At 38.9% G+C, this 19652-nt stretch overlaps 1 protein-coding gene across 1 annotated transcript in view; it reads left to right on the top strand.

The window, feature by feature from the left end:
• The window catches only part of GAK (cyclin G associated kinase), a gene marked incomplete at both ends in the record, with an annotated part of 50524 nt that extends 31145 nt beyond the window's left edge, over positions 1–19379 (top strand). Inside the window, 9 exons of the mRNA XM_009072131.1 lie at positions 1081–1160; positions 1519–1712; positions 3556–3714; positions 4509–4961; positions 6995–7177; positions 13874–13993; positions 14382–14501; positions 17601–17813; positions 19231–19379. Of these exons, the coding sequence (XP_009070379.1) occupies positions 1081–1160; positions 1519–1712; positions 3556–3714; positions 4509–4961; positions 6995–7177; positions 13874–13993; positions 14382–14501; positions 17601–17813; positions 19231–19379 (1671 nt within the window). The remainder of the gene's footprint in view (positions 1–1080; positions 1161–1518; positions 1713–3555; positions 3715–4508; positions 4962–6994; positions 7178–13873; positions 13994–14381; positions 14502–17600; positions 17814–19230) is intronic.
• Between the last annotated feature and the right edge of the window lie 273 nt (positions 19380–19652).

Below are 19652 nucleotides of genomic sequence, written 5' to 3'. Positions count from 1 at the left end.
CATAGCAAGGGATTAAGAAAACTGATTTAATAGGGTCTTCAGGTTATCGTGTGTAGTTCAGGGTAGGGATGGGTGGATCAGATAAGCTCTCTCCAGTACGTCCCATTATCTCTCATGTACGGAGGAGCCAGCAGTGGACACAAGGCTACAGATGTGGCCTCACTGAATAGAGGGGAAAGATCACCTCCCTCAACCTGATGACGGTGTTGTGTGCATTACTTGATTTCTGGTTATGATGTTCAGTAAGTGGTCATTTACAAGGAAAGCCTTCATAATTCAATTTTATTATATCAGATTTTCTTGACTGTTACTGTATGACCCCTTTGTAAGGACTGGCAGGACTATTTCACCTGTATTGTAACTAAAGCTTGGGAACAGATACATTCTGCATTTATCAGTTAGCTGTGATTTGGATTTCTGCAAGACCGTGAGCTACCTGAGTCTTCTATAGTAGCATTTTATGGACTCTCACATTCTGATCTGCAGGAAACAGTTTTTCTGTCAACAGAACAAAAAGAGCTAGGAAGGTTGAATACTTATAATGAAACAGTTCAGAAAAGCCCTAACATTGTCTGGAATGAATGGTTGACTTGAGAAGCTGCAGAGAAAAAAGAAGTCTCTGCATGCCTGATGATGCATCCTTTTAAATATGCTACACTTAATGCTCTTTTAAATTGACTCCATTTTATATGACATTTATTTCTTGGTTAGTGTGTTGCACAGTGGGTTTTTCTGAGTGTATCTTATTCAGAAAAGTAACAAAGGTCATCTGTTTTCAGGCTCCAAAACAGGATCTGGAAATACTTAGGACTTTGATAGTCTGTTTTGAGGTTAGCTATGAGATTTATCTGGCTCAAGGTCTTTTAGTTTGTTAGGGGTAGTAATAGATCTATTTAAGTTCTGTCTGAAACTGCATGTAAATATCTAAAGTATATGTGGAATTAAATGAAAATTGTAGCACAGCAGCCGCTTCAAAATATTTTTATACTGAAAATACTTTGCATTATATTAAAGGCAGAACACTGTGCATACTGTTCATATGGGTTTATGCAATTTTCCTGTATTTCTTGTTTTCAACAGATGGCTTCAATGAAGATGTTTCAGATTCAGTTCCACACAGGTTTTGTGCCCCGAAATGCCACCACAGTAAAATTTGCCAAGTATGTTGACACCTTTTTGTAGGAGACTGGAAGATGTTTTATTTGAAACTGTCTAGCCTGCCAACAATCAACATGTAACGGGGAAGGAAATATAGTCAGTGTAGGAAGTAGATAACTTTGATTGCAATAAGATTATTTTGTTTTCTCACCTCAAGATAACTGAAGATTTTGTTCATGATGCGAAAAAAAATAATTTATGTAAAAAAATTACCACCTGCTTAAAATACATGAGAAAAGTAAACAAATACAGCATGTTTTAAATCGTACACTGACTGCTTTGAAGTTTTATTTTGGACTGCAGCAGATCTAATCCAGTTAGCCATCAGTATCAAGAATCTACTTGTATGCATCTTTACAGGTATGATCTGGATGCCTGTGACATACAAGAAAAATATCCTGATTTATTTCAAGTCAATCTGGAAGTAGAGGTGGAGCCCAGAGATAGGCCTAGCAGTGAACAGCCACCGTGGGATAACATGAATATAAAGGGACTGAATCCCAAGATCCTTTTCTCCACCCGAGAGGAACAACAAGAAATTTTATCAAAATTTGGTAATGAATACCTTAAAAAACTAGAGAACATGATAACATTTCCAATGTACTTAGTGTTTGAGGCTTTTATTTCATTTCTGGTGTTCCATTAAGTGAAAGAAATTTGAAAGGTGTTTTTTTTTGTAAATATCACTTAAAATTTGCGTTATATGAAGGAGTTTAAATTATCCTCCATTAAGGGATTATAATTATACTTGTCTTACTTCCACTGTCCTTACATTTGCTTGCTTTAAAGCTGTGACTATGCCATTTCTGGAGACTTTAACAAATAGAGCTGTGACAGTCAGGATTTATGGGCAAGATATCTTGAAAGTGCTTTATTTGGCTAAACTGGCATTAGTATCATGTCAATTGTAATCATCTGAGCATTCCTTACAAATGGTCTTAACCAAAAATATTTTATCAATGTTCTTGTATAGCCAAGTAATGCTGTAATTCAGTTCTTCAGCATTGCCTAGTATGTTCCAGCAGACATTTTCTTTTGAATGCTGCATATTCAGTACTTCATCTGTAGATGTCTGCATTAATTCCAGTTAATGCTCTTCAGTATCTTTCTTCTCCTGGTATCAGTAATCGGCTTTGACGTTTTCATTCAGGTTCTTAAGCCTTCTCTGTGTTTCCAGAATAAAAAGCGTGATGGAATTACAATGGTGATTTTAGTGATACATGAGATCTTACTCTTTGCTCTTAATATGGTACATCTCAATTACATTTCTTTTGATACAAGATAGTTGCTGCTGGCCCTTTTGCTTTTAAGCTGGGTATGTTTGGTTTGTATTATGATTTAGGTAATTTTCTATTTAACTTAGTTTAATCCTCCTGTGAACACAGCTCTCAGCTCACTATAGTTAAGGCATTTCATTGATGATGAGGGTCTGTAAAAATTACTCATTTTCTCAAGTCATTTCAATTTTTCTGATTGGTAAATGAAATGTAAGGATTTCAAATTGCATTGAAAATAAAGTTGCTGGGAAGGGAATAGGACAAAGACTAGTGCTGTGAACTGGTTTCAGAAAACTTGCCTTATTAAAATTGGATTTACTCTATTTCATTACTCATGATCTTTCATGTGTGTTTTCTGAGATAGGCTATCTTTTCTGCATCTCTAAGCTACAACTGAGAATGTGGAAGGAGGGTGAAAAAGTGGTGTACCACTTTTGTATTTAGATTTCAAGAAATAGCTTTCTCCCAGGCATCCATCCATTCTTTTCAAACAGTGGATGAATATTGACTTATTTAGGGAGTCTTCTTGATTTGCCTTGAGAAAACCTTGTTTTTGAGAGATGATATAGCACTAGGTAGGTAACTCTGCCCAACTCATTCTTACACAAGTCACTTAATATCTGATCTTCATAAAATAAGAAATATGAGAATCAGTTATTAGTTGCACACAGTGTATTACTTAACCCCTTTGAGATGTTTCTTAACAGCTCCGTGTTCTTTACTGGCTTTATACTTTTTTTCTACAGCTGCATTTGCTTTTTTCTGTGGTTATTTTTATTGCAAATGGTCATAGCTCTTGTATGTTTTATGGGATGGTTGGTGCAAGCAAAGTGTTACATTTTCCTACAAATATAAATAGAATGCTTGAGTCTTTTGCTATGAGACTGATTTAATGCTGTAGTTGAAAACAGGGTATTAACAGTTTTTTTGCAGTTGAAACAAAGTTAGTAATGCAAATTTTTCAAAGGTGGGGTGGGGACAGGAGTTTACAGAGCTATGGGTATTGGAGACAGTTGTCTTCCTACAGCAGTCAGTCTGCAAGCCAAATGCCAGCTGCTATGATGAGACTGAGTTTTAGAAGTTTCTCTCTGAGGGTTCTGGCTTAAATTCTATTTTATAGGGAAACCAGAGCTGCCAAGACAACCAGGTTCAACTGCACAATATGAAGCAGAAGCAGCCCAGATGGAGCAGTCCTCAGAAAGTGCACCGACTGATACAGAATCCCCACACAGCAGTAGCGCTGATCCAAATAACTTCTTTCACACTCTGGACTGGAAAGGTACAGGATTTCTTTTGAAGTAACTTCTTGGGTTATGTTTGTCTTGTATACCTTACAATGAGTGCTTAAGCCTTCTTATGCAGCAAAAGTCTCCAATTCACCAGACCATGAGGAAAAGCTATTGAAAGAGTGAACTCTGTGGGCCAACAAGTGGTCATTCCACTTCATTTGGATAAACACCAATTAATGGGTTTTGTTCTTGTGAATAACTTAAAAGCTGAGCTAAATTTTTCATTTTCTGTAAAAATCTTAACCTTAAGGATCTGAAAGGAGCCTTGCATTCCCACAGCCCCACTTAGGCTGGCTGAGGAACAAAAGAAACAAAGTAGACCAGCCAGTAGTGTCCAGATCAGTATGTATGGAGTGAGAAAATGTAACTTTATAGTGCATGTGCAACCCCTTTTTTTGGGTGTTACTTTGTTGGCAGAAATGTCAGTGGCTGGTTATGCTGTCGTTGAATGCTGTCATTAATTAGAGCAGCAGTTACTGAGAGACCTTCTAAGCCATCAGTGTCACAATGGTCTGAGGTGGATGTCCAACTCCGTCTCATTTTGGAAACATTTTAATACCTGCCATTGCAGAGTTGCAAGTAGGGGAGTGAGCTCCCACTTTGCCATCCCTGTACAAAGGTGATAGGCAACATTTAGTTCCTTTTTCTGCAATTCTTTCGTAAGTGTTGATTAGTTAGAGATTGATTTCATATGATCTCACCATGAAAATCTGTCTTGTCCTGGTTGGCAGAATAATTCTGGTAATCTGAAGCTGTTGTTTGTTGTCCTTTTTTTATATTCAAGAAGGAATATCTCCAGAAAGTGGAATAGAGGACAGTTCATCTAAAAATGATCGTGTTCAACTAACTGATGACAGAGAGGAGAGTGATCCTTCATATGAGGAGTTTCCTCCATTTGCAAGTGGAGAAGACACAGTAATTTGTGGTGAAAAAGACTCTACTCTAGAAGAAGAATTGCTTTTTGAAGCTCCATCTATACCGTTACAAAAGTCTCTTCCTGAAGAGACTGTAGACTTGCTGGGGCTAGACTCTGATATTTCACCAGAACAGAAGCAACCTGTCTCAGAGATAAGCTCTTCATCTAGTAATGCAGACTTGTTGAACAGCCTGTTTGTGAGTAGTGCAATTTCAGAAGAGACCAGTGTAGATTTTCTTGGACAAGGAATGAATTTCTTCTTGGACAGTCAGTGTCCAAATCCTACTCAGGGTACATCTTCATCAGCAGCCATGTCTACAGGTATGTGAATTCAAAAGCACTCCTCTCCTGGGCAATGTATGAAAACTGCTGCTTGCATTGTGCTTAGAAAATAAGTACCATGTTTCATCAGTACAGTGAAGACTGTACTTCTTGGTCTATAGCAGGACTCTACATAGAACAGGTGTTACTTCTGCATGAAGGAGATAAATTCCTGTGCATTATCCAGGTATTTTATGTTGCCTATGTCCTGTTAGGTTTAAGCCATGTAAACAGAAAAGTATCAGATTTTCAATTTAAAGGAGATTCAATATTCTTAAAGATCCGTAGCTTTTCTATACAAATATTACATGCTAGATCCATTTCTAAATCCATGTGTAAATAACTTCTCTTGCTAAGGCATAGAACTGTCATAACTTACTGCTTTCTTGAACTTTATGTACAGCAGTGGCATTAGATGTACAGAACTGTGCTGCTTAGGTCAAATGTCTCTGTGGGATTTTAAAGTGTTAATCACATAAGACTGCTAGGCAACTGGAGATCTTGTAGATTATTGTTCAAACCAGTAGGATGATGGTACTGCTAGAAGATGTTTTCTTGCTGGTTTTACTGATGATGTTGGCAGGTCTGTATCCTGAAAGAGGTACATACTGCTGTCCATTTGGTATTTAAACAAGTTGTTTAGTTTAGAGGTTCTGTTTCTCTTACCAGTGGATACTCAGGTCTTTGTAACATTACTAAACTTTTGAGAATAACAATTTGCTGCCTGAAGTTAACAGTAAGAGGTCTGGAAATACTAGTCACATAATCTGAAAAACTGTTACAAGGTTTAGCTTGTTTGCACAAAGACAATTCATGGGAGCTGAAACCTTTAATCTACAGAGAACCGCAATATGTTTTTTATCGAACAGCTAGATGATTTAAAATGTTTCTTTATTTTGAGGAAAGTCAGTGTTGAACTTCATTACTGTGGTCAGTGGGGAATCATTTTAATTTACCTTTTTTATGTAGGCAGAAGTCTATAAAAGAGAAGCTTTATTACTTTATCTTTCTTCAAACATGTCTTTTTTTACATTTACTGTGTGAAACACGTGAGCAGTAGTCATGTATGTATCTCATTCTTGTATTCATTCACAGTCCATGTATTTCGTTGAATCGTATAAGAGAAGTATAATTGCAGGAGTGAGAATATTTGGCCACTGTATTTCAGTTTGTGTCAAACCTACACTTGATTTTGTGTAGATGTGATGTTATAGTAAATTTGCTTAGTGACAATCCAGGATTGTTTTTGAAGTGTTCCTGAGTTCTGTACAATGTGTTCATTACCTCAGGATGTGGCGGGGCACCATGGCAGGATTATTCCTTCTCTTCAGTTTGAGTGAATCTGGCAGGAGTCCCTGGGCTCTTGAGGGTTTTGACCCTAGAGGGCAGTAGAAACAGGAAGATCTCAATCCATGATTCCAGCTGGCTGTCACATGTTACTCCATGCTGACTATAAATACTCTTCCAATTAGTTTTTTCTTCATTGTGGTCACTAGAGACCTGTTGAAGTCTTACTCCTGTTGGCTTTCATTCTTGAGTTGACGCGCTTTCTGCCCCAGAATCGCCAATGCCTTCAAGTCTGAATGGTAGTATGAGTGTTTTACTTGATACTCTTTTTAGTAATATAGTAGCTGGTTTCCTTTAAATTTGTTGGAGGTTTGGCATTATAGAGCATTTAACAGATGGAATTCTTCTGTTTGTATGCAGAAGATCACTCAAATTTAAGGTGTCTTAAATGGATGAAATTACAAATGTTGTTGAATGGTATGTTGCCTTGCTAAGGTTTTGTGTTTGAAGACATAGCTGTTCATATTGTCTATGGCTGAGATACTTTTTGTACTAACTTGAGAGTATAGTTGTCTATAGGAAGGGACAGGTAGTCATTCTTTGCTGTGAAAAATTCGCAGAAAGCTGTGGTGATTACTAATATGTACTTTACTTTCTGTCTGTGCCCCCAAAGGAGTAAGGCTTTTTCAACTTCATTTATTCTAAATTTTGTCATAAGATAATTTGGTTTTCTGCTTCTTTTTTAGCTGATCCTTTTGACCCATTCACAGTGTCATCAAGTGCAAGCAATCAAGCCATGTCTAGTGCAGACCTCTTTGTGGACTTCCTTCCACCCGCAACATCTACACCTATTGTAGCTGCTTCCACAAACAGTTCACTTCCGCCTTCTTCAAGCTCAGATTGCTTCAATTTAGGTAAGTGTGCTCCTGGTATTCTGTTTATCAACAGTTTCTGCTCCTTAGTCTTTCAGCTTAGTCAAGGTGGATTAATGTCTTAATAGATCCACTTGTTGTGATTGCTGTTTTAATTAGCTCTGTTTTCTGGGAATGCAGATACAAATGCACCGAGAAGCAGGAGTTTCCTGTATAATGCCATGTTTTTATTTATGATGTGAGAGGATTTCTAGCATTGCTAACATTCTGTTAGAAGCTGGAGTTTCCTCTCAATGCTTTTAGAACTGAGGGTACACAAACACCTGCAAACTTACTTTATAGCTGACAGAACGCTATGTTGATTGTATTCAGATTTCAAAGATTTTCTGGAAACCGTGGAAAAGAAATGAGCAAGTCAAGTTATAGTAAAGACAGTTCTTAAAATGCAATCAGAGTTTAGCTTGCACCTTCTTGACCTCAATGCATTCTTGTAATATACTTACAAAGTACATTATGTAATACTCTAATCTTATTTGGTTCATTTCTCTGATGTATTCTTGGCGAAGCCTTTTCCTCATGCATTTATTTTAAAATCCGTTAATCTTTAAACAAAAAAATAAAGCAAAAAATAGGTTTGGTCTTCCTGTATCTCCATCCTAAGCACATTATTTCCTAAGTGTTACTAAATATAGCTTCTAAGCACGATCATTCTTTTAAGAGAAACATACTTTTTTAAAAATGGTGGAATGATAAAGCCACTAGTGTTAGAGCTTTTTTAAAATCTGACTTTGAAAGAAAAGTGTGGGTCCTCTCCATAGGGATAGGAGTTGTGGTCAGTCTGTAACATCTCTTTTCTGCTGCTCTCTCATCCCCACACTCTTCTCTTGCTCCTTTCCACAGGATGCTTTATTTCAAGAACATGAGTTTCTGTAGGGTACAGTCCTTTAGGAACAGACTGCTCCAGGGTATCCTGGAGCCTGCAGCTCCTGCCAGGAGTCTTCTGTTGTGTGGACTGCTCTCCCTGGGCTGTGGCTTCATCCAGGATGTGTTAACCTGTGTGAGGTCCTCCACAGGCTGCAGTGTGAATATTTGTTATACTGTGGTCTTTCCTATGAGTTGTGGGGGAATCTCTGCTCTAGTACCTCCTCCCCCACCCTCCCCTGACTTTGATGTCTGCAGGGCTGTTTCTTTCACACTTCTCTCCCTTCTGTCACAGCTGCTGTGTAGCATTTTCTGCCCTTTCTAACTTAGTTTTCCCAAAGACACCACCATGTTGGCTGATGGGCTCAGCTGTGTCATGTGGTGGGTCTGTTGGAGCTGGCTGTGTCCAAGACAAAGAAACCCAGGCCTCTTCTCACGCTGACTCCTGCTTACAACCTGCAGGTATTTAGGAATGGTGGTATCACATTTCTCATCCTGAATCAGAGTGTTTCTTCACAGAGTTTATTGCATGTGGCTTTGACTTGCCCCTCCTTGTTTAACATTTGGCCTAGTTGACCCTGCTGGTGAGTGATGCAGTCTGAGTGTTAGCTACAGAGAAACTAGACAAAAAAAAAATGCCGTATTTGTCTGAAATGAGAACTTTCTCTTGAAAGAGAAGTCTACCCAGCTGATAGACCTCTCTACCATTTGGTTAAACATTATATTCCAGTTGTGGTTGATTCTGCTGAGAAGATCCCACTTGCTGCTTCCTTTGCAATGTTTTTGTTCTGTCCTATAGATAGTAACAGATGTATATTTTAGTTGTATACTTGTATAGTTGCCAGCTTTATGCCCCTGTTGTTGTCACCGGGTGAGGTTACCAAACAGATAATAATTTGTCTCCTTAGTAGAAGATTTGATCAATACTGATCTATGGAGCAGCATTTCCACCAGATTCTGCACCTGGGATGGGGCAACTGTGGATCTATGAACAAACTAGGGAACAAGAGACTGGGTAGAAGCACCATGGAAAGGGGGAGCCCTGGTCAATGGCAAGTTGAATATGAGTCAGCAGTGTGCCCTGGCAGCCAGGAGAGACAACTGTGTCCTGGGGTGCATCAGGCACAGCATGGCCAGTCAGTCAAGGGAGGTGATTGTTCGGCTCTGCCTCACCTTGAGTCCTGTGTGCTGATTTGGGCACCACATTATAAGAAAGACAACAAAGATGAAGGACCTTGATGGGAACCCATATGAGAAGTGGCTGAGGTCACTTGGTTTGTTCAGCCTGGAGAAGAGGAGACTGAGAGGTGACCTCACAGCTATCTACAGCTTCCTCACAAGGGGAAGCAGAGGGGCAGACACTGACCTCTCTGAGAACCAATGACAGGACCCAAGGAAATGGCATGAAGCTGTGTCAGGGGATATTTAGCTTGGATATTACAGGGAAGTTCATCACCCAGAAGGTGTTTGGGCCCTGGAACAGGATCCCCAGGGAAGTGGTCACAGCACTAAACATGCCAGGGTTCAGGAAGCATTTGGAAGACACTTTCAGGCACATGGTGTGATTCTTGAGGCTGTCCTGTGCAGGGCCAGGAGTTGGACTCCATGATCCTTGTGGGTCGGTTTCAGCTCAGGATATTCTATGATTCTATGGTCTCAGCCAAAATCTAGCTTGCTTTAAAGGCAGGCACCTCTGAAGGTTATCTAGTTGACCTGCTCAAAGAGGGGTTGAGGGACCTCATCTGTTGATTTTTAGTATTTCTGTGAATGTAGACTCTACAGCTGTACAACCTATGACAGTGTTAGACAGATCTTGCAGAAAAAAAACCCCCAACATCATCTTAAATGGCATTTCCTGTGTTTCAGTTTGTGCCCACTGCCTCTTGTCCTTCCACTGGGCAGCACTGAGGAGAGTGCTCAGTCTTTCTTGTTTCTTCATATTGGGTACTTTTACAGATTGAGAAGATTGCTCCCAGTTCTTTTCTCCAAGTTAAACAATATCAGCACACTCAGCTTGTCCTTGTATTAGATGTTCCAGGCCGTACATGACAGAGGACTCTTTTACGTATTAAATACAAGTTAGAAAAAATGTGAATTTCTGCTCTTTCAATGTTTACATTGAGCCTGAAGGGGACCACCATCAGTGTTCAGCTGTGAGTAACATTTGAGCAAGTACAGAAGAAAAAGAAATATTTTAAAATCTGACTTCTGTTTTATGCTTACTCTTTCTGACTTTGGTCAACAGCTTAAACCCTGGGAAATGCATTAGCACACCTGCTATTTTATTATAATTTCTGGAGTTTTCTGTGAACATAAGGGAAATATACTTACATGTGCAGTTATATAGTGATTTCCCAATCTTTCTCTCTTGCTGTGCAGGCCCATGAAACATTATGAAAGTGGAGGAATTTGGGTTACTTTTCATGCTCTTTTACATTTATCTTTCAGATGGCAGCTTTTCTGTGTTTAGCTGAAATTAAGTAAATATTTGAGCCTTTAGCATTCCATCCAGTTACAGGTATAAATTTTATCAAGGAGGTTAGGAATATTAGTAGTTTCTGTTTTAATATGAATGAGTGAAAGGACATGATCACTAGTAACTGGAGAAGAAAGGACAAATGAAAACATGTTCTCAAATTACATGCTTGGAAGAATTGTGTTAAGCACGCAGAAGTAAACATGAGGCCATTAAAGTTAGAAACAATTTTAAACCTCACTAAAAATAAATCAGTACTAATGCCAATGGCCATTCAAAATAAGGGCCAGTAATGAGATTTGATGAATCTACTGTTGGAGCAGTAGTAAGTGTAAGAATAAAATTTTAGTGATGGATAAGTTTTCATTGATAGTAAATGATTGCTAAACCTCTTTAAGATACAAGGGGAAAAACCATTTCAATGAACATAAGTTCTGGAATTAGAATTGTAGGCTTGTATTTCTGGAATGTGGCTTGAAATTTAAAATCATGTGAGTTTTGAAATGAAGGACAGTTCTCAAGGAATATCTGGTCTGTTAACCATTCTGTGCTGTATTAGGAAAGTGTTGTGCAGTTCCTATTAAGCTTCTGTATATTACCAAGGTAATTTAGTTTTATTTTGGATTTGCAAATAGCAGGTCATCTTTAATGCAGGCTGAGTCAGAAATGTATTTCCCTCTGTGAGAATGAACTGATCTAATCAAAAGACAGGAGATGTGAAAGGTGATCAAAAGCAGCTGAGTGACCAGCGTAGTGTACTCCTGAGTTATTAGTTTCTGTGACAACTGTGTTCTCAGACAGGCTTTAAACAAGGTTAAAAGGAAAACAAGGTGAAAAGAACCTTGCATCATACTAAACCAGTCTCTTAGTTCACAGCAAAATCCTGTTGTCTGTGATTAAAGGATTTCCTCTCGAGATGACAAGTTAAAAAAAGAAAACCTTATGTGAAGTTGTATGTAGGATATAGCAAAATGCAGGTCTCTTATCTTGGGAAGCTGGAGAGTGTGATCTGATTACAACCAACTTATACTTACATCTAAGCTTGGTTTGAGCAGTGTTGGTAAAGAACATAGAGCTATGACCCAACATCCAGTGGTTTGTTGCTGAATAGCTAAGGATTTTAAAGATGCATTTCAAAGAACTTAAGGTGTGAATCTGCATGTCCATGATCTTAATTGCTTCAATTTTCGGAATACTGAGCTATGCTTCATGTTTTACCTTTTCTTTAGATGTTCTGCTCTTTTACCTTAATGTGTCTGTATGATCTCCAGTGTGGCAGTTACAAAAGTAGGGAGTGTGTTCTCATCATACCTCTCAGAATTTGTGGAAGTGAGAGTATCACATTGATAATGCTATTTCTTGATGTTAAAATCTGACTTAATGACCCTGTTGTACAAGTAAAAAGAATATAGCATAGGAATAAACAGTTTCAGGAGGATTATTTTATTTGTTCAGTATATTGCATGTTCAGTTGTTTCAGATATTTCTGATAGAAGTGCAGTGGATGTGTGTGAGCTTGTACTATTAATAGTGAATTTACTGCTGTACATAGCAGTAGGCTACTTCCTGCTTAGTTCAGTGTGGGGGAGGTGATGAACTTGACTGCTCTTAAGCCTGCAGTTATAAAACAGCTGATTCCCATAGTGTTTTCTCAATCTCAATAAGCTGTAGTTTCATTGTTTTTATTTCCCTCAACTCTGCTTTGTAGTAGTTAATTCCATATGTAGTTGTTAATTTTCTTATCTTTTTGTAAAAAAAGACTTTTAATAGCAGAGATCACAAGCAAAAATAATTTCCAGCCTGAAAATCAATGCTAATATTAACTTTTGGGAGCGGCATAGGATACAGCAAATTTCTGATGAATAGATGGTTTTAGATACTATGAGGTTTCCAGCCAGTGACACTGCTGTGTGGCAGATAGCTAGATGGTCCTGAGTACTGAGGCAGATAGGTACTGTTTCTTTCCTGGTTTCAGAGGCAGGGAGATGAGGCTTAAGTCTGGAGAAGGGGGTAAAATGCTGAGTACTTCTTGCATTTTATTCTGATGTTTTCCTTTATGTGCAGCAGAGAATACTGCTGAAATACAGGCTCTTGGGAGATATTTGTTGCAGCGTATTTGATGTGCTCCTTTTGTGTAAATAGTGTAAGTGTAAATAGTATCAGTGGATTGAGGTACTAGAGGGGACATTTAGTTCCATTTATTTCCTCAAATAACAGAATTTTGTATCAATATTCAGAGCACAAACTTGAAAAGGGAATTGAAAGACTGTAATGAAGCCATCCAAACATCCCAAGCCTCAAAATGTCACTGTTTTGTAAGGATGGCTGGGTTATTTCCTCAGCTTTATGTCTTTGAAGTGTCTTAGAGCACCAGTAAATATACTGGTTTTGCTGAAATATCACCTCTCCCTGTAGCACCAACTCTTGTCATAGCATTGAATGTAGGAGTCACATTCAAAAACATGTCCTGCTTCACTGAGTCTCTACAGGCTGTGCTCAAAGGGAATGCTAGAGCTGGCACGCAGCTTTGAGTGTCCCATGCATAGGATCTCTCATTCTGAGGATGGCTCACCTCGTTCTGCATGTGAGTGAGAAACTGGGCAATCATTTGCAAGCATTGGCGATGGCAGTTGTAACCTTATGTTGGATGTGACGCTTTCTAGGAGTTAATGGAAGCACCCTTGCATCCTTTTGAATATGACTTTTCTTATTGTCTGTTTTTGGATGGCGTGGTGGTTTTGCTTTGCATATAGAAAGGTGGCTTTCCTCCATGGATTTTCAATCAGAGATCACTCTTCCTGTATGCTGCTCTTTGACTGCATGCATTCATTCATGTGTTGCTCCTAAAAGGACTATTAGTTGGTCAAGAGCTCCCTTTGTTGCATGAGGCCTTCGGTAGGCAAACCTGGAGTTTGAAGTGACCTGGGTCCACCTGTGGCACCCAGACTGCTGAGTGATAAAGGTCACCATTTCATGAAGCAGTACTGATTCCTGGTTAGCTGCTGTGTTGTCAGGAACAGCAGCTCACCCTAAATCCATGCCTTAGCTAGTCCTTTTGCCCAGGAGACCTAAGATGTTAAATTCATAGCATTGCCTGTGCATGAAAATACCTTATCAATGCAGTGCATGGGATGTTTTAAATATCAGTGAAGGAATTCCAGTGGTAAAACACTTCTGAGTCCTATTTAAGACTGCATAAACTGTGTTATTGAGAAATTTAAGCAAGCTATGTAGTTGACCATTGTAGCTGACAATGTGGTATACTCTGTTGGTAAAATATCCATTATTGTGATGTTCTTCTTAAAAGAATAATAAAAATATTTCTTTCTTTTCTTTTGTGGGGAATTTTGCACCAGAACCACCTAAAATGCCATCTTCTACAAGCCACCCAGATCTCTTAAGTGGATGGGATTCTTGGGAAGATTCCTCAATGACCAGCAATATAGCCTCACCACAGCTGAAGCCTCTTTGTGAAGGTATTCTAAAACTAAATTTTTCCGTAGAGCGAACAAGAAATGCTCCAGACTTGGTCAGTTTAATCCCCTAAAACTGCTGAAGATGTCTTCATGCATTTATGCTTTCTTGCTTAAAGGACTCTGTGCTTTTGTGCTTAAATGCTTCTTTTGTAAACACATGTATAGTTTCTCAGATTTACATTCAAGACAGAGGAATCAAATAGTTCCAGCTCTCTATAGTAATAGTGATTTTTTTTAACTTTTAATTTTCTTTATTTTGTCCTGGTAAAAGATATCATGAAGTAGAATGCTGGGAAGGTTTACACGAGGTCTTCTGGAAATAGTACATCTATTAATTCTCTCCATTTCCAAATGCACCATGTACATCATTCGCCTTCTTAATATACAGGTCAAGCTTTTACCACAGGGAGCCAGTCCAGTGTGTCTTCAGGTCTGTCTTTCAGCCAGGCTACATCTCAGAACTTTGATCCTTTTGCTGATCTTGCCAGTCTTGGATCTGGTCTTCCAGGTAAGATCTTACTTTTAAGAGATTATATATACTTAATACTTCTACTGTTTGATTTGCTTCTTGTACCAATAAATGTTACTGATAGCCTGTAAGCAAAGTGTTTTCTTGTAATTGTTCACAACTGGCTTGAGGCAGCTGCTGAGAGCTGACAAGTAACCAGAAAACATTGAATCTTACCGATGTTGTATGAAACATTCAGAGTAATATTTCAGAAGATAACCACAGCTGTGATAAAGAAACAGTATAAATACTTAATGCTTCAGAATTTAGTTGAGATGGTAAGAGACACCAGAGGTTGCTGATTACTGATTCGGTGACTGAACATGAAGCTTCTTATCTGGCGTTGATTAATAGTGCTCTTGAAGGATATAAAATGAAAGCTATATTAAATTAGTTAAATATGTTAGTTCCAAAGTGACAGTTGTTTTCCTGTTAATGCAGTACTTTTCTTTGCACTCAGTAGACCTTCTTAGCTCAGCTACTCACATCTATTATGTCTGTAAGATAAGCACAAGTCAAACTCATACATGTGCATCAGTACCATAAGTATTACAAACGTTAGTTTGCAGTGGTGGGCACAAGGAGTTATGGAAGATAAGACACATAGCAGAGTAACACTTACTCCAGGCTCTTATATTCACCCAAAATTTAGGAATTAGCCCTGCAGTGTTCTCAAACAGAGGGAAAATGATGGGCAATAAAAATAGCCGAGGTCCTTGCATTTCAAACCCACACTGACATAATGAATGTGAGCAGGGAGTGACTCACAACAGCCTGTCATTGCTGAATTGCAGAAATGTGTTTTTCTCTTAGCTTGGAGCTGATGGACGTTTTACCATTGCCTTGATTAGCATTTTTTATTTTGTACTGGTGGAATTACCTTACATAAACCCAAGGCAGCATACGGCATTGGACTTCATGTTGTTTGGACGTAATCACTTGCAAAATTCTGGTGTTGAAGCAGGACTAATTTGGCTGTGTGCTGGTTTGAGCTGGAGTAGGGTTAACTTTCTTCATAGAGGCTAGTATGGGGCTATGTTTGGGTTTTGTGCAGAACACAGGGTTGATAATGCAGAGATGTTTTCGTTATTGCTGAGCAGAGCTTACACATAGTCAAGGCCTTTGCTGCTTTCCATACTGCCACGCTGGCAAGGAAGTTGGGGATGCATGGGAGACTGGGAGGAGACACAGCTGGGACAGGTGACCCAAACTGACCAAAGGGATATTCCATACCATATGACATCATGCTCAGTATATAAGGTGGGAGGAAGAAGCAGCAAGGGGGGACATCTGGAGCGATGGCGTCTGTCTTCCCAAGGAACACGTGATGGAGATGGCTAAACACCTTTGGGAAGCAGTGAATTAATTCCTTGTTTTGCTTTGCTTGTGTGTGCAGCTTTTGCTTTCTCTATTAAACTGTCTTTATCTCAACCCATGAGTTTTTGTAGCTTTTACCCTTCTAATTCGCTCCCCTATCCTGTTGGTGGGGGAGTGAGTGAGAGGCTGTGTGGTTCTTGGCTGCTGCTGGGGTTAAACCACGACAGGCTGCTTTCCTCATTTGTTTAATAATTGAGTTTAATACGGACTACTTTGATTTACAGATACCATGACAGTAAAAAAAAATCAATTCATCTTTGACTTGGACATGCAGTTGTAGCATGCACTGAATCTAATGGAAGAAATTGTACTGATTGTAGCAAGACTTAGATCAATTCATTAGTCTTTCAGTTAACTTTCAATAGGAAAAATCTCTGCATTAAAAAGTAGCCAGATATCACTGTGCTAGTTAACCATCTCAGGCTTCAAATGAATTTTCAAGGAGTTGTAAGAACTGGCATTCGGACTATGTTGCATTTTTCGTAGGAGTGTTTTGGCCTGCACATACTAGTCATTATTCTAGAAGATTTATGAATGTGCAAACCACTTAAATGTGAATGCTGTATAAAGCCAAAAACCCAATAGCTAGAGGTAGTTAATAGTAGTGTATTAGGCTAGTGCTATGATAGCAATAGTGTTCCATGTTAGTTGGTGTTATCATATCCTCTTTTTCTAGGAACGGTTTATCAGAAAGTAGGAGTGTGGTGTTGTAAGGTTGCTGCTAATAGTGAGGCTTTAACTTTTCCTACAGGAAGAATTTGATGGCCTTGAAGACTGAAATAAATGTAGAATGCTTAGAAAGAATAGTAGAAAGAGAGAATTTTTCAGTGTGCAAGGTCATGTACTCTGACTGGTAACAGATCTTTTCTCTGTAAAATTCACAAGTTAGAAATGACTGAAGACTGGGTTGACTGCAGTTGGATGCTTTCATGAAAAAACAGGGCATTCCTATACTTTAATGGGTGTTGCATTGCAATACTAGGTTTTATTTGCTGTGGTATTTAAAGGTACAGTATGGTATACGAGAGCACGTGGCCTGGGTGAGACATCTTCTTGTGTGAGTTACAAGCAGCAGCTACAAAAGCAAGCTGTTGGGATAGCTGAAGTGCAAGGGGCTAGTTTTGAAAAAGCAGAGTTTACATTGCTGTGTGTACCCAGACAATTCTGGCCTCTGTATCTGACTAGGGTGATTACAACAGTACCTCCTGCAGGCTGGAATGGGGTTGTACCGTAATCTTCTCATCTTTCTCAAACAGTAGGACAAGAAATCACTAGAGACTTGGAAAATATCCATTTGAAAATATTCTCAATGTTTACTTTTTTTTGATTATATAATTTCTTATTCATTGTCCTCTGTGTATCGACAACCATTGAAGTGTAATGAATTGGGAGGCAGAATTGCAGTCACAGCTGAGTTATGTTCTGGCCTGACACATGGCTGGCCCATCAGCCAAGAGTGGATGCTTCTCTGAAAACTGACAGTTAAGACCTTGACTTGTAAGAGGCTGGAAGACTTTTAGTAATGGCTCTAGCTCCTACCATCAAAGTTGCTTGTTAGTAAGACTCTTGATGTCATTTTACCCACACTTTTCTGTTATGTTTTCCCGTGTATGATGGTATTACTGTGAACTATGTGGTTATATATCAAGACCAAACTATCTTACTTGTATTGAACAGGTGGCAGATCATGAGCTGTACAGCTAACTTAGCATTTATTGTTAGGTTCCTCCAGTGGTGGACTCTTGGGTAGTGGATTTAGTCAGAAGCCTGCTCCATCTCAGAAGGTGGGAAATCAGTGGCAGAAAGCTCCAAAACCACAAAGTACTTCATGGCAGCCCCAGACTAAATCCAGCACAGCAGCTAAGCCCAACTACACAGTACACATGAGTGTTATTGGAGGACGAGAAGAAAGAGGAGTCAGAACCCCAAGCTTTGGTAAGTTTTCTGAAGCCATTATTATCATGTTCTGTGTGAAGTTAGTCGGGTGTGCTGTTACATTCAGAAGCTCTTGTACCTTCATATTTTTATTTATGTTTAGGTTTTAGTAGTAGAAATCAGAAAATAGCTTGGCAAATCTGGTATCCTCCTTTTGCAAAGCTATACTAGTATATAGCAGAGAGAGGCTAACCACAGCCCAGTTATATGCAAGTTTGGGCATGAAGTCTCCAGGCTATATTCACTCATCCACATGGGTACTGGTTTTGTATCTCTGGGTTTAGAAAGGTGAATTTGATCTATCTGAGGCGAGATGGTCGATAATGTTGCTTCATGTTAGTCTATTTGTGATACACAGGTAAAAGATGCAATGTTTTTCCTAGCTGAAGAATAGTACCTAGTCTAGAGAGAGATTGAGGTTAAATTTCCTGGAAATTCTTGTGTTTCAGACAAGTGTGGGGACAGGATCAGGGGACAGGATGAAATCATACTTGGAAACAGTCCTTTAAAATGTTCCAACTGAATAGGCAAACCTAGAGACACTGGAGTGGGCGTGGCCTCTTCTACAAAAACTTTCTTGGAAAATTTTATTTTCTTGGTGTGTTGGTTTTGGGATTATACCTCCCTTATACTGGCATATAAGTGAACAGCAGATACTTCTTTAGGTTGCAATGATTCTATTGATCTGTATCTGTAAAGAGGTGACAGGATGGAGAGACTGCAGGCATAAGTTGCAGCATGGGAAGGTCTGTAGAACAAGGCAAGAAAATTGTTTAGCATGATGAAGTGCTGAAACATGATGATGTAAATTCTCTCCTTTGAAAACACATGGACCTCAACTGGACAAGGACCTGAGAAATATGCTTAGTTGTCCCTGTTTTGTGTGGGGATTGGATTAGATAACATCCAGAGGCCTGTTCATAATTCAGTTATTCAACAGTTCTCTGAAATATGTTAGTTCTTTAATAATATTCATGTTGGTTTTTTATCCCTTCATTATTCTGTATAAGTTTCAACATACTTAGATGTTGACTACATACTGTCAACTAGAGTATTGAGTATATAGTCACTTGAAAAACTGCTGCATAGTAGTTAGAATTAACTTACAGTGGAAAAATTGAACCATTTCCAAAATCATGGATAGATGTGTGCTCCCTCCATTTTTTTAAAAAGAGAGGATGCAAGTATTTAGTCAGATGAATGGATGTGAGGTTGTCTGCTTGGCTGGACTGAAAACTTGTCGATGATGTCTTTTATTCCTATCCTTCTGTTAGTCTTGTGGAGTTTATCACGTCACTGAAGGATATTTATCATGGTAGTGATAGAGGCCATGCAGGTATATCTAAGTGCAATGTGCTTCCCCCATTAATGTGTTCTCCTATGGAACTTTTCATTTAATGTTTTTCTCCTTTGATAGGTCAAAAGCCAAAAGTTTCGGAAAATGACTTCGAAGACCTCTTACCTAAGCAAGGGTTTTCAGCAAAATCTGATAAAAAGGGACCAAAGACCATTGCTGAGATGAGAAAACAAGAAATGTCTAAAGATATGGACCCCTTGAAACTCAAGGTTTGTTTAACAGTGATTTTGATTTAAGTGAAAATCTGATCTTACGCTTACAACTGCTGATAGCAGAGCAAAAGGATACAATGACTGGCAGAGAAACTAATTGTCATGGTTTAGCCCCAGATGGGAACTAAGTACCATGCAGCCACTCGCTCTCCACCACTGTGGTGGGATGGGGAGGAGAATCAAAGAAAAAGGTAAAAATCACATGTTCAGATAAGAATAGTTTAATAATTGAGATGAAGTGAAATAGAATCATAGAATTATAGAATGGAC

The sequence above is a fragment of the Acanthisitta chloris genome, unplaced genomic scaffold (assembly GCF_000695815.1).
Source record: "Acanthisitta chloris isolate BGI_N310 unplaced genomic scaffold, ASM69581v1 scaffold7183, whole genome shotgun sequence".
NCBI classification, from domain to species: Eukaryota; Metazoa; Chordata; class Aves; order Passeriformes; family Acanthisittidae; genus Acanthisitta; species Acanthisitta chloris.
The sequence above is the reverse complement of the archived record's forward strand: the minus strand, read 5'-3'. Positions and strand labels throughout refer to the sequence as shown.